The following is a 13,640-nucleotide window of genomic DNA, read 5'->3' on the forward strand; positions in this document are numbered from 1 at the left end:
TCTGTCCCCGGTGTGTGGGTCTGTGACAGGGTCCAACCGGGCCTGGTCCGTGTCCGCCCCTCCCCCACCTCCTGTCCCTGTCTCTAGGGTAAGTCCGTCTGTCCCCGAGGCTCGCGGTGAGGCGGAGGCTGTGGTCGCCGGGGAAGGGGGTGACGTCCGTGCGGCTTGCCGCCTGCGGGGGTCCCCAGGCCCGCCGGAGCAGGGTGCGGGGAGGCACCCCTCCCTCCCCTACAGCTGGTCCCCGGGGACCCCAACACACACGCGCGCACACACACAGACAAACACACACACACACACACACACACACACAAACACACACACACACACCACGGACCTTGCGTGGCGCAGGGAGGAAAGGGGCTCCAGTTCTGAATTTAAACAGCTTAAACAGCTCCCAGCTCGAGTGTTTAAAAGTTCCAGTGTAGCCGTAGAGGCGTCCCTCTCTAAGACAGCGGATGACAGCGACCTCAACTTGCTGCTTCTCCCAGACGCTGTTGTTTGATGGTAATAGTTTTCGGCGATTGGGCAGGAGAAGAAGTTGACTTAGCTGACTTCATGGATCAGAGAGTGAACAATTAGAACTAAGGCTGGGAGCCGGGTGCAGACTCAGATTCTGGGCAGTGTCCCGCTGGGAGCCGCCCATAAGTGGTGTCTTTTATGGGAGTGATCCAATAGTCCCTGGTTCCCGTTTTCAATCATATTGATCCCTAATTTGATCTGCTTTGGAAGTGGGATTGAATACAGAGTGGTGTTTATGCTCTGAAGGGCATGTGTAAACTCCACAAGAGGACAGCAGGATGATGAACTTGAAATACATGGAATAGTTAGAAGAAGTTAAGGTATTTTCCCTCCAGAGGAGACGTCTGTAGAGAGTGGACATTGTTTGGTTTCAAGTGTTTGTTGAATAGCTGTTGAAGTTCCATTAGGGCACTAGATCTGGGGGGAGGTGAGGGTCCCCTGGAATGGGTTTTAGCATCCCTGAAGTACTCTCATAGCTATGCTATGCTGTGCACAGGTGGAGCAGACTCACTGTTGAAGTAGCTGTGTGTCCAGCAAGTTAGCTGACAGAATGATAGGAACTTCTTACCCTGGGTGAAGGTTCACCTGGAGAACCTTCAGCTGCATTTCAGATTTTTCCAGGTGCAACAGAATTATCAGTTTTTTTTTTTTTAGTATTAATCAGTATTTATTATTGTTATGTTCTCTTTTTAATCTAAATATTTGTATTAGAAATAAAGTTTACATGAATATTCCCTTTTCCCTTTAATCGTGTAGCATTGGCATCAACTAAAATCAGAATTCCCAGGAACTTGAATAGAGGCTGCTAGATTCTCAGTCATTGTGACTTTGAATTCTAGGGAATAACTTCAAAGAAGGAAAGGACCAGACAGATAAAGTTTTTCATAACCCATTCTCACTGCCAAGTGATCTTTCTTAGCCCCTAGGAGCAGCGCCAGGGAAAGGGATGGGCAGGGGAAGGGCCCTGTCTGGGCTCAAAGCTTTGGGGGCACAATGGAGAGTTTCTTTCTGTGAGAAACATTGTTTACTGATACAGACACAGGGAACTTGTTTTCAACAGTATGCCTTTGAGTTCCAGCTTTGTTTAACACAGTTGTAAAGAGAGAGTATTGCCTTTTTCTCTGGATTCAGAACTTTGACTTGCCTTTCTAAGGGAAGCTTGTTGTTTTGTTTTGTTTTTGGAGATGGGGTCTTCCTGTGTTGCCCTGGATGGTCTTGTGCTCATGGTTCAAGCTAACCTTCTACCTTAGTTTCTGAATGTCTGAAACTACCACTGTTTCCAGCTTCTTAAGAGTTTGTTCTAAGAGTTGACTTGTTGTGGGTGTCTGCTTACAGTCTTGGAAAGGTGGTTGATAGGAAAAAAAGATGCCTGGCTCTGAAACAGCCAGGAGGGTGATGGTGGCAAGAGACTGACTCACCTTGATTGCCAGTGGGCCTGCCTCATGCCTGATTCAGTGTTTTCCATTGTGAAATGCCATTGGCATTGGCATTGGGCATACTGTATCCTTGCTATCCCCAAACTAGACTTGTGTGCTTTCTCGTGACTCTCGGACAAGGCTCTTCCCACTGTTATGCCTTAGGTAAATAAAGCAGCCTATAATGACGAAACAGATACTTTTTTGCATTTCTGATTTTTTTTTTTTTTAACTCCTTGCTATAGTGCCTTGCAGTATAGCTGGCTTTCAACAAATATGTGAGCAAATGACTAAATAGATAAAAGGTAATGGATAAAACCTTGAGTAATTTTTTGTTTTGTTTTGTTTTTGTGTTCGTATGCTCTGGTGGCTGCTGAATATTCTGGATGTACTGATCATGTCGCAGCCATTGTCTGAAGTAGAAACTCCTACTTGAGGTTCAAACCTTACTAGAGAAACAAAGAATAGACTTTTTGATAATATCAACTGAGGAGTGAAGACATTTGTGGGGGCTAAAAGCAGAATAATGAAGAACCTTATGTTTAAAAAAAAAAAAAATTGGTCCCTGCTGGAGAGACTTATATTCTGATCCAAAGAAATGTCTTATTAGAAGAGGAAGATAAAACAAAGCTGCTGCCTTCTCAGTGAGAGGAAGCACAGAAACTGGGATTATTATTTTCATCCTTGTGAATATATATATACTCACTTTTTGTTTTTATAAATATCACTGAGAAGCCAGATGTGGTGGTGCACATCTGTAATCACATAAACTCAAGAGATTGAGACAGGAGGATCTTAAGTTCGAACCCAGTCTCAGAGAGTTGTCAGGAGAGTTGGGATAAGCCCTTTTTGTGATCTTTGTGTAATTTCAGTATAGGGAGTGGGTGTCGCCAGTATCAAAAGACCAGTCCCAGTTGCTGGGATGCTTACTATTGTGGATATTAACTGAGATGCTTGTTCCCCTCTTTGTGTATTCAAGAGATGTTTTAAAAATTATCTTTGAACTTTTACTTCTGCAGTGCTTCCTCATTCTCATTCAACATCTACTTCCTGCTGAGTCTTCAGATAGGAGATCAGAAACCAGAGCATCTAGCCCTACCCATGGAAGCTCAAGCCAATCATGTATCTCAGGAACCTCAGGCCCTGCTTGAGAGTGGTGAGGAATAGGGATTCACTTATTTCTATTCCATCATTCAGAAATTGTTTATTGAAATCTCTCATTCACCAGATACTAGAATAACTGCTAGAATCCAGATGTGATAAGACATACTTCTTGCTATTTGGTAACTTACCATCTAAAGGGGGAAGTTTAACAGAAATTTAATTTAATCTTTAATTAATACACAGCTTGATAGGTGTTATAAGTGAGGCATTTTGAAGGATTGTAGGCACTTCGTGCAGGATTAATAAAACTCACAATCCCTTAATTCCATTTTTCAGGCATCTTTAACAGACAACTTCATGGTCATAATTTGGGCTCTTCAGGAGCAAATTCTTAGAATAGACTCTGGGGAATCATTTTGTAGGTCATGGGCAAAAGGATAAAGTGGATATTCACTAAAATATATCTTGGTTTTATAGACTATCTCTGACTTTTGAACTAGTTTCAGCCTGAATGGGAATTGTTTTCATGCTTATCAGGAAAAAGCATTTAGGACCCTTTTTGTCAGGACTAGTATATCTAGTGGTTAGAGTTTCTAAGAGACAAATATGAAAAGTTATGTGGTCAAGCACAGGAACAGGAAATATTTATAGTATGTAGATTTTATCTGGAAATAAAGAAAAAGTAGATGAGCTTTATTTTCAGTCGGGGCTGGGGAAAAGCTGCTTGTTTTCCTCTGCCTGAGAACTTCATGTGGGAGTTTGAGCTCAGAGATGTAGAAGAATGATAGAAAAGACATGAGAGTGTAGCCTGTTTCTGACTCAGCTTGGGAGAGTGGACAAGAACACAGGAAAGATGAAACTAGGCATTTTCATTAAGAAGAGTGACCAGAGGTCAGAGACAAGACAGACTCACTTCTGGGCCCTTTTATTATCTTTCAGCTCTTCCTTCTTCGAAAGTTCCTGCCTTTTCTGACAAGGACAGCCTGGGGGATGAGATGTTGGCAGCTGCACTCCTAAAGGCCAAGTCCCAGGTGAGCTCTGGTTCCCTTCACCCATTTTCTTCCCAATTTGTGGGCAGCTTTTGTGCAGTGACATCCCATTCAGTGTCCTAAATCTGGATTCTGACCATTAGGACTATGGTCTTTCCTACTGAGTCATGGTTCTTCACCTTCTGTCATAGACTCTTACCTCTCATTCTCTATTCAGACCTCCTTTCCCCACTTCCCAAAGAGGCATTAGTCAACCCCATCCTGAGTTGTGTTCTTGGTGCTGCTGGTCCCAGCCCTCACCCTAAAATTGTGTGCATTGCTGTGTTGTTTCAGGAGTTGGTGACATTTGAAGATGTAGCAGTGTACTTTATCCGGAAGGAGTGGAAGCGTTTGGAACCTGCTCAGAGGGATCTCTATAGGGAAGTGATGCTAGAGAATTATGGGAATGTATTCTCACTGGGTAAGGAGCTGCATATTCTCAACAGAGCTCCCAGCTGTCTGGTGGCTTCCTTGTTTGCTAGAAACAGTCTAGTGACTGAAAACAAGTAGTGATTGACTCAGCCTCAAAAAATTCTAAAATTAATAATTATTATTATTATACAATTTATACAATAATTTGCACATTTATACAATAATTTGCAGTTTTCATGTATATTCTCTCATTTAATTCTCATAGTAATGCTGTAATTGAGATTGCTAGTATTATCCTCTCTCTTTTTTTTTTTCCTTATACTGGGGATGGAACCCAGGGCCTTACACATGCTAGGCAAACACTCTACCACTGAGGTACATCCCAGCCCTATTGTCCTCATTTTATAGGTGAGGAAAATAAGATCAGAGATTCTCAAGTGCCTTGTGCATTGTCATAGAGCTAGTAAGTGACAAAAATTGATCCCCAAGGGTCTTTTAACTCCAAATCTGATACTTTTTCCACATGTTCTCTGAACATACAATCCAGAGATTTTTCTGAAGAATAAGTATGTTGGGATCCTTGCGTCCAAGGGAAAATTCTGGGACTCTCCTTCCCTTCCCTGTTGAATTGCCCTAGGGACCTCTCGCTTTGTTTCGGTTCTCATGCACCTGCTGCTCTTGTAGAAATATAAACTTGTAAGTAGAAATTACCTTCAAGATTAATTCCTCAGGGCTGGGGATACAGCTCAGTTAGTAGAGTGCTTGCCTCGCATGCATGAGACCCTAGGTTCAATTCCCAGTACCACCAGCACCACAACAACAAAAGATTAATTCCTCATCTCTTGCCCCACTTTCAGTGACACTGTTTTCTTGAGCAGAGCCAGGGGTCTTCCTTACTCCTAACTGAGACCTGCCTGTACAATTCCTTTCTGTTCATAGGAAATCTGAGATCTCGGATTGCACTCTGGGACAGCTTAGTATGAGCAGGATAAACTTCCTTGTCCCAAGACTCTCTCCATGAGTAGGATTCCCATTTGTGAATCCTGATACCATCTCTTGACTGGAATGAGTGGAAGAGTTCAGGGTCCTGAGTTGGAAAGGAACTGAGAACAGAGAAGTCCAAAGAGATACCTGTTCAGGCCAGGGAGAAACAGCTGTGTCTATTTCTGACCCTCAGTGCCCTGTCTGCTTTAAAAAATATATAAACTAAAAATGCTAACTATCTGAACCCTTTACAGTTATTCTCTGTGCCTGAAGTTTCCTTTGGAAACTCCAACAGAAGTAGTGAAAACAGAGGTCACATATGGTTTACATAGCCTCCTACACCAGCACAGCTTTCTAGGCCTGGAGCCCAGAGGTGGACTAAGCTGTCTTGCCTATTTCTGTGGGTGTTGCATATGTGACATGACTACAGATGGGATTGTTCTGCTCACATGGGGCCATTGAAATCCTCAGTATCTTCACCCTTCTGCTCCTTTCCACTCTCCCACATGTTTCTTAGCGCTCTCATCAACTTTCTCATTAGGTATCTATGTTAGCTTTTCATATTTGCATTCCTCTCGTTTTTTCTTTTTTCTTTTTGTTTTATTATTTTATTTATTTATTTTTATGTGGTGCTGAGGATCGAACCTAGGACCTTGCAAGTGCTAGGCGAGCGCTCTACCACTGAGCCACAACTGCAGCCCCCTTCTTTTCTTTTTTTCTTTTTTCCGCAGTACTGAGCAGTGAGTAAGAGGAAAGATCTCAGAGCCTTGCACATGGTAGGCAAGTGTTGCACTACTGAGCTACATACCCAGTCCTTTTTAGTTTGAAACAGGATATTGCTAAGTTGCCAGGCTGGCCTCAAACTTATGATCTTCTTTCCTGTCTCAGTTTCCCAAGTAGCTCGAATTATAGTCATGGGCCACCATGTCCTGTATCCCCATCATTTTTGTTTCAGTGGTACAGGGAATTGAACCCAGGGATGTTCTACCACTGAGCTACATTTCCAGCCCTTTTTACTTCTTATTTGAGACAGGGTCTCACTGAGTTGCTTAGTCTGGCCTCAAATTTGAGATCCTCCTACCTCAGCTTTCTAAGTCCCTAGGATTATAGGCATGAACCCTGACTCTCCTGTTTTTGTTTTTTGTTTTTCCTTTTTCAATTTTGTTACTGGGATTGAGCACAGGAATTGAACCCAGGTGTGCTTTATCGCTGAGCAACATCCCCAACCCTTTTTAAAATTTTTTAAAATTTTGCCTCAGCATCTCACTAAAAGTTGCTTAGGGCCTCACTAGATTACCGAGGTGGATCTTGAATTTGTGATACTCAGCCTTCTAAGTCACTGGGCTAAATTGTCTTTGCAGTAATCATCTATCTCCTGAGTTATATATACAGACTTTGACTTCTCCTTGGAGATTTCATTAAGCAATATGGCTTTCCTGTTAATAATTTTGGTTCCTAACTCTCCAGCGAATCCATAAATCCTCTTTACATCCTCAGCTTTCTGTGTACTTTTAACTCTTTTCTCCTTGATTTTGCTTTTTGCCTTGCTCTTTCCCTGTTTCTTTAGCCTGTTTATCTTGTTTTACCTTAGCTACACTTAAGTAGGCCTCTTTTAGGTATGTACTTTTAGCACTACAAATACAAGTCACACAATTATCTTGTCCTCTGTATTTTATTCTTTTTTGCACAAGGAACAAGTGACATTTGCTTTTTTTTTTTTTTTTAATTGTGCTAGATGGTGAATCCAGAACTAAAAATGATCAAGAAATTTCTGAAGATACAGGATCACGTGGGGTGCTGTTGAGACGATTCCAGAAGGATATTTCTCAGGGTCTTAAGTTTGAAGAAACCTATGAACAAGAAGTTAGTCTAAAGAGGCAACTAGGGAACTCCTCTGGAGAAAGATTGAATAGGAAAATACAAGATTTTGGTCATGTGACAGTTAAGGAAAAGCTTACCACTGTGGGAGAGAGAAAGGAGAAACATAATGAATTTAGGAACAGCTACACTGTGAATTCCAACCTTATTTCCCATCAGAGACTTCTTATGGGAGACAGACCCCATAAGTGTGATGAATGTAACAAGAGCTTTAATCGAACTTCAGACCTTATTCAACATCAGAGAATCCACACTGGGGAAAAGCCCTATGAATGTACTGAATGTGGGAAGGCTTTCAGCCAGAGTTCTCATCTTATTCAGCACCAGAGAATCCACACTGGGGAGAAGCCTTATGAATGTAATGATTGTGGAAAGACCTTCAGTTGTAGCTCTGCTCTCATTCTCCATCGGAGGATCCACACCGGGGAGAAACCTTATGAATGTAATGAGTGTGGAAAAACTTTTAGCTGGAGCTCCACCCTGACTCACCATCAGAGAATCCACACTGGTGAAAAGCCGTATGCCTGTAATGAATGTGGGAAGGCCTTCAGTAGGAGCTCTACCCTTATTCATCATCAGAGAATCCACACTGGAGAAAAACCCTATGAATGTAACGAGTGTGGGAAGGCCTTCAGCCAGAGCTCACACCTCTATCAGCATCAGAGAATTCACACTGGAGAGAAGCCCTACGAATGTATGGAATGTGGAGGAAAGTTTACTTACAGTTCAGGCCTTATTCAGCATCAAAGAATCCACACAGGGGAGAATCCCTATGAATGTAGTGAGTGTGGGAAAGCCTTCAGGTATAGCTCTGCTCTTGTTCGCCACCAGAGGATTCACACTGGAGAGAAGCCTTTGAATGTAACGGGTATGAGCAAAAGTTCCCTCAGAGTTACTGCTGAATTAAGTATCAGAGAGTCTACATGAAAGAGAGCCACATACTATTTTCCTCACTTCCCCTGAGTTGAAAGAGCTCTTGCCTTTTACTGCATAAGTGTGAACAAGTTAGGATGTGTCCCTTCCACCTCAGACCTTTCACTTTCGAAAAGGGACAGATTAGGTAATCAGCAACCTACTAGATTTCTCAGCAGTGACACCAGCCTTGAAAATCTGTAAGGCAAGCAGTGGATAAAGTGCAGGGAACAGAAGGAAGCCTGGGGTCCAGTGAAACTTATTTGGGTGGGAGATTGCACTAACCATTCTTCTTGTACCAGGGGAGCCTTTCTTTCCAAGGTGGGGAGTGGAAGCTTAGTAGGAACAAAATTCCAAGGATTCCAATAGTTGGAGTCATGTACAGTGAGCACAGAAGGCAGCAGAAAGAATGTTCTGGGTCCTCCTATTTGCTGGGAAGGGAAATGGAGGCTGTATTTCAAAGCCACTCTTCCCAATTCAGCTTTAAGATTTGTGTTGTTTCGTGATTTCATAACTTGGAGAAGCTAGGTGTTGAGGGGTTTGCTATTTTATTAAGGAGGGGGAAAAGACCCCAGAGAGAATTTCTGTGATGACTGTATCCTGTAGGGCTCTTGGTGCAGCAAGACCACAAATCCAAGAGCAACATCCCCAGCCCTTTTTAAATTTTTTTATTTTGCCTCAGCATCTCACTAAGTTGCTTAGTGAGATGGGCAGACCCCTCATGGTCCTCTCGGTTGTAGTGGGACTGAATGGGAAAGCCATGTAAGCAGTGAATAACCTGAAGGAACAGATCAGAAGCGTACAGCATTGGCCTCTGATTCCTGTCCCCTCTCCCTCTTCCTACTCCTGTGAGGAAAAGTAATTTAATCCCACCCTCTAGTTATTAAGGATGCTTTTGAGGAGCTTACTCAGCCAACCTGTTCTGTCTTCTGTCATCTGGAATATCTAAAGCCCCAGCAGTCTGAACTCTCCTGACTCCACCTCTGACTTCAGCCACGGAGGATTAATGCAAATAAAGAGAAAGCCCAGAGGAGGCAGGCTGTGGCCTGAGCCTGGTGGAGGGCTCCTGCTGGGTTAGGATGGTGCTCCCTGAATTTTCCTGGGCCAAGGGATGATCTTCCATTGTGTTTCCCTGATCCTGCTCATCCTGTAGCATTAACGAAGTGCACTATTAAACAGAATAGTTTTTTCAGAAGGAGATTTAGTGTTTTTTTTTTTTTTTTTTTTTTTTTGTGCAGGGGCCATATTCATTCAGCTAAAACAGGACACGGTGACTATAAGTGGAATTTGACATTAAACTTGATACAGACAGCCATTTCTCTTTAAATTGCAAACATGAGATTTCCCTTTCTCTCAGGCTCATTCTTCTAAGACTATCTCAGAATCACTCCCACCCTCATATCACATTTAGAATTTTATGAGTTACAGATGTTCTGTGTGACACAATACTTTTTTTTTTTTTTTTTGTACCAGGGATTAAACCCAGGGATACTTAAACCACTGAACCACATGCCCACCTCTTTTTATTTTTTGAGACAAGTTCTCACTAAGTTGCTTAGGGCCTTGTTAAATTGCTGAGGCTGGCCTCAAACTTGTGATCCTCCTCCCTCAGCCTCCTGACTTACTGGAATTATGTGGGTGTGCTATTATGCCTGGCTGTGGTACTATATATAAGACCAGCAACCAAAAATAGAATGGTGGTACTGGGGTATGGGGTCCCTGAGACGAGAGTACTTGGTTGTTGGATAATTGTGGGCAAATTTAGATTTCTTGTTTTGCCTATTTGCAAAAGGATGTTACAACCATGAAAGGTAGGTTGAAAATCTGAAGAAGTTCAGAAACTGTATGGAGCTCTGGCCTACTTATTTTTTATTAGAGATAAATGGTTACACATAGCAGCTGGGTTCATCCTGACAAACTCTTACGTGCATGGAAATCAATTTCAGTTAGATTTCCCTTTTTCTTACCCAGTTGTTTTAACTTTTAATATTTGCCACATATTTGCAGATTCACTTTATTATTCAAAGTGTGGGCTTGATTTACCCATATTGGAATTATAGATTTTTGAGCTCCAAGTCAGACCTATGAGATTCTGGGAATAGAGTTAAAATTTACACTGAGAACGAAGAAATAGTCATTTAATAGTTTAAATTTTTCTTTCTGGGTAGAGATTAAAGCTGAGCTAAATCTTAGAAGACAGAGTGAGGAGGAATTCATTTTGTGGGTCTCTGGAAAAGACCTCTTAGCAGGTAAGATAGCTGGGTGATGGGTAGTCACTAAATATGAAGGCTTAGCTCATCTGCTAAGATGTGGAAACAGACTGAAATCGCCCCAAAAGGATCTCATGACTGAATTCTTCAGAAGGTCCTAGTAGGGGCCTATTGATGACCATGGTTGTTATGTGAAAAGTCAAGATTTTAAAAATAATTTTGAAACTACATTTTACTTACTTTATTTTCCTACATATCATTCCTATTTTCCATGATTTTTTTCTATACTCTTATTGTTGGAATCTATTTATTCCCCAGGCTTCAACTATCACTTCTATGCAAATGAGTCGTTAGTCTGCATGTGTGGTACTGATCTCACAAGTTCAGTGTTGAGTCTCCAGCATAGCATTCACACTGTGACTTGTTCATTTCAAACTAGATACGCCTTTCCCACTTAGTGTTCCCCTCAAAATATCTGTAAGCTCTTGAGTCAAAACCTGTAGTTTTCTTCATACTCTGTAACCTCCCACATCTAAGTAGTGTTGAGTCTGGGGCAGGTTAGGTAAGCTTGGAATGAGTGGAAAGATTATTGTCGGGGAAGTTTTCTGGGTTGAGGAAGAGAGTGGCTTTCCAGGTGATGGTAATAGAAGCTGACACTTGACCTTTCTCTGTGCTAGCCTTACTTGGCCCCTTTCCAAGTGTTTTTCATATATTCAGTCATGGATCCTCACAACAATCTGTGTGAAGCAGGTGTTGGTATTATTTCCAATTTATAGACAAAAGCAGTTACCAGTGAGATAAGATGGTGAGATTAGAGAATGGATCTCCCCTGGGCTGCTCTGCTTGGTGGGTGTCTGGGCCACATGGCCCAAATGATGGCTGTGAGGTGGGGAAACAAGTGAAGGTTGGCACTACGCCAGTCTTATCGTTCAGTGGTTGGAAACCTTTCAGTGGCTTCTCCCTTATAGAAGAATAAAAAATTATAGAATAAATTTATAGAATAAAAATTCTAGTTCAGCCTTAGAGTCCAGGCTGTCCTTGAGCCGATCTCTACATATCAGAGTAATCTTATGTCTTCTTGTTGCTCCTCTTGACACATGAAACAGCAAAATAACAAAGCCTCAGAAACATCCAACACTCATGCCTGTGAGTTTGCCCACAGGCATTCTGATGTTCAGCTCTTCACATGCAATCAATAAAAACCAGAGTCAAAGAAACCATTTTTTGGGGGGCGGGGGTTGCTAGGGATTTAGCTCAGGGGCGCTGAGCTACATCCCTAACCCATTTATTTATTTATTTATTTATTTATTTATTTATTTATTTATTTTAATTTATAGACAGGTTCTCACCAAGTTGATTATGGCCTCGATAAGTTGCTGAGGCTGGCCTTTCTCTGTTACAGCTGCTGGGATGGGAGGCTCTCTGTTGCACAGGGCAAAAGCATACCTACCACTCCAGTGTTCATCCTTCTAATTACTGGAAATTAAGTTGGGCTGAATTCTACCTCCTTTTAAATTCCCCTGGTAGCTTCTGATGTTTTCTTCTCAACCTACACAATGTAATCATTTGTAAAATAAAAGAGGGCCATGGTTGTGGCTTAGTGGTAGAGGGCTTGTATGTGGCACAGGTTTCAACTCTCAGCACCGCATATAAATAAATGAATAAAATAAAGGTCCATCAACAACTAAAGACATATTTAAAAAAATAAGAGGGTCAGACAAGATTTGCAAGGACATATTCAGTCATAGCAAAAATAATTTCATTATTAACAGTTCCATTCCAAATCATTCCTGTTATTTGAAATATAACCCAAAGGATTTTGACCAAGGATATGTTGCCAACTAAGAGAAAAGTCCAGTTTAATCTGAACATTTCAGGAACAGAAGTATGAACCATGGAGTGGTGGAGAAGAGCATCTTAATGAACTGTTCTTTTTTAGTAAAAGATTGTTTTATAAATCTCCCCAGAGATATTTTTATTTATACATTGTTTTCTAGAGTTTAATAATTTTCTTCCACTTTAAAAATAAAGCCCAGTTAGCTGCTTTGTGTTTGTGTGTGTGGTACTGGGGATTGAACCCAGGGATTCTTTACCACTGAACTATATTTCCTAGTCCTTTTTATTTTGACACAGGGTCTTGCTAAATTGCCTGAGCTGACCTTGAATTTGTGGTCCTCCTGCCTCAGCTTCTTGTGTCAATAGGATTACTGGTGTGTGCCACCATACCCTGCTAGTTGCATTACTTTAAATGTAGTCATGAAGAGAAAGGTTCTGAGATGAATAAAAAAAAATTACATAAGTATTTTCATATGCAAAGATAAATATGGTCACCAGAGTAGTTTTCCAGAAATAACATAGGATTCTTCTGAGCTTCCTCCACAAGTGATTTTTCTTTTGTACTCCCTCTTGGGTTGCTGACATCACCAACTTCCCATTCAGCCTTAGATAGAAACACAGGAATTCCAGAGGCATTGTTTCTTTCCATCTCCTCACCCTGCTGCTGTCAATATCTGACCCGTCTTTTGTTCCCCATTCCTGTGACTCCCTTGTTGCCATAGGCCATCCTTGACGCTGTCCAGGATTTTGACACCAGCCTTAAGTCTATCTGCTTCCTTCATTCTCCCTCAGTCCATTCTTCATTCCCATGCATGAGTTCTCTTTCTAAAATGCAAATTGGAAGCCACCATCTCAGAATTTTCCTTGGTGCCTCTCATCCTAGGTCAAAGTTCAGATTCTTCATCATGCCATAGGAAGTCCTAGCCCAGCCCCCTTTCCTGTTCTAACCTCTTGACATTGCTCTCACCCACTCCTTCCTACCACCTTCCCCTGGCAGTTTTGCAAAACTACAGTCACAGGGACATAAATAAGGTGCAGCGCCTCTATCCCACTGCACCTGCTATTCCTTCTTCCTGAATGCCCTCCATTCCTGTCCTGACAAACTTGTCTTTGAGAACCTTATTATAAGCTTTGCCTGTGCTGTGGGGCCTTTCTGGTCCACTGCGCATACCACCTTCCACCCTGACCAAGTTAATCATTTTCTCGGAGCTGTCTCTGCATCTAGTACATTCATTATTGTGGTTGGTCCCCCAACCCCCGTCATTTATTACATGTTAAAACATTGGACTCCCTCCCTATGGTGGTTTTTTCCCTTACATTTTCACACTTTTCTACCACAAATATATATATTACTTTCATAATCAGAAAAAATAGCAGTAGAT

The 13,640-nt window shown here is 41.9% G+C and overlaps 1 protein-coding gene across 2 annotated transcripts; it reads left to right on the forward strand.

Moving 5' to 3' along the window:
• On the forward strand, positions 1-9,406 carry Znf3 (zinc finger protein 3). Of its 2 annotated transcripts, none has more exons than XM_076840367.1 (5): positions 1-88; positions 2,954-3,090; positions 3,978-4,069; positions 4,361-4,487; positions 7,158-9,406. In XM_076840367.1, exons 2-5 carry the CDS (start codon positions 3,036-3,038, stop codon positions 8,225-8,227), a joined length of 1,344 nt encoding a protein of 447 aa, XP_076696482.1. In that variant the 5' UTR covers positions 1-88; positions 2,954-3,035; the 3' UTR covers positions 8,228-9,406. The 2 variants fall into 2 exon arrangements, with proteins under 2 accessions (XP_076696482.1, XP_076696483.1); XM_076840368.1 differs by lacking the exon at positions 1-88 and adding an exon at positions 460-504.
• Positions 9,407-13,640: the final 4,234 nt, after the last annotated feature.

This window comes from Callospermophilus lateralis, chromosome 19, assembly GCF_048772815.1.
Source record: "Callospermophilus lateralis isolate mCalLat2 chromosome 19, mCalLat2.hap1, whole genome shotgun sequence".
NCBI lineage: Eukaryota > Metazoa > Chordata > Mammalia > Rodentia > Sciuridae > Callospermophilus > Callospermophilus lateralis.

What these genes read in the sequence shown, in the direction of transcription:
- Znf3 (XM_076840367.1), top strand. Translation starts at nt 3,036, where the DNA reads ATGGAAGCTCAAGCCAATCATGTATCTCAGGAACCTCAGGCCCTGCTT. An exon ending in TCCTAAAGGCCAAGTCCCAG is followed by an intron (nt 4,070 to 4,360) that starts GTGAGCTCTGGT and finishes GTGTTGTTTCAG; the next exon opens with GAGTTGGTGACATTTGAAGA. An exon ending in TGGGAATGTATTCTCACTGG is followed by an intron (nt 4,488 to 7,157) that starts GTAAGGAGCTGC and finishes TAATTGTGCTAG; the next exon opens with ATGGTGAATCCAGAACTAAA.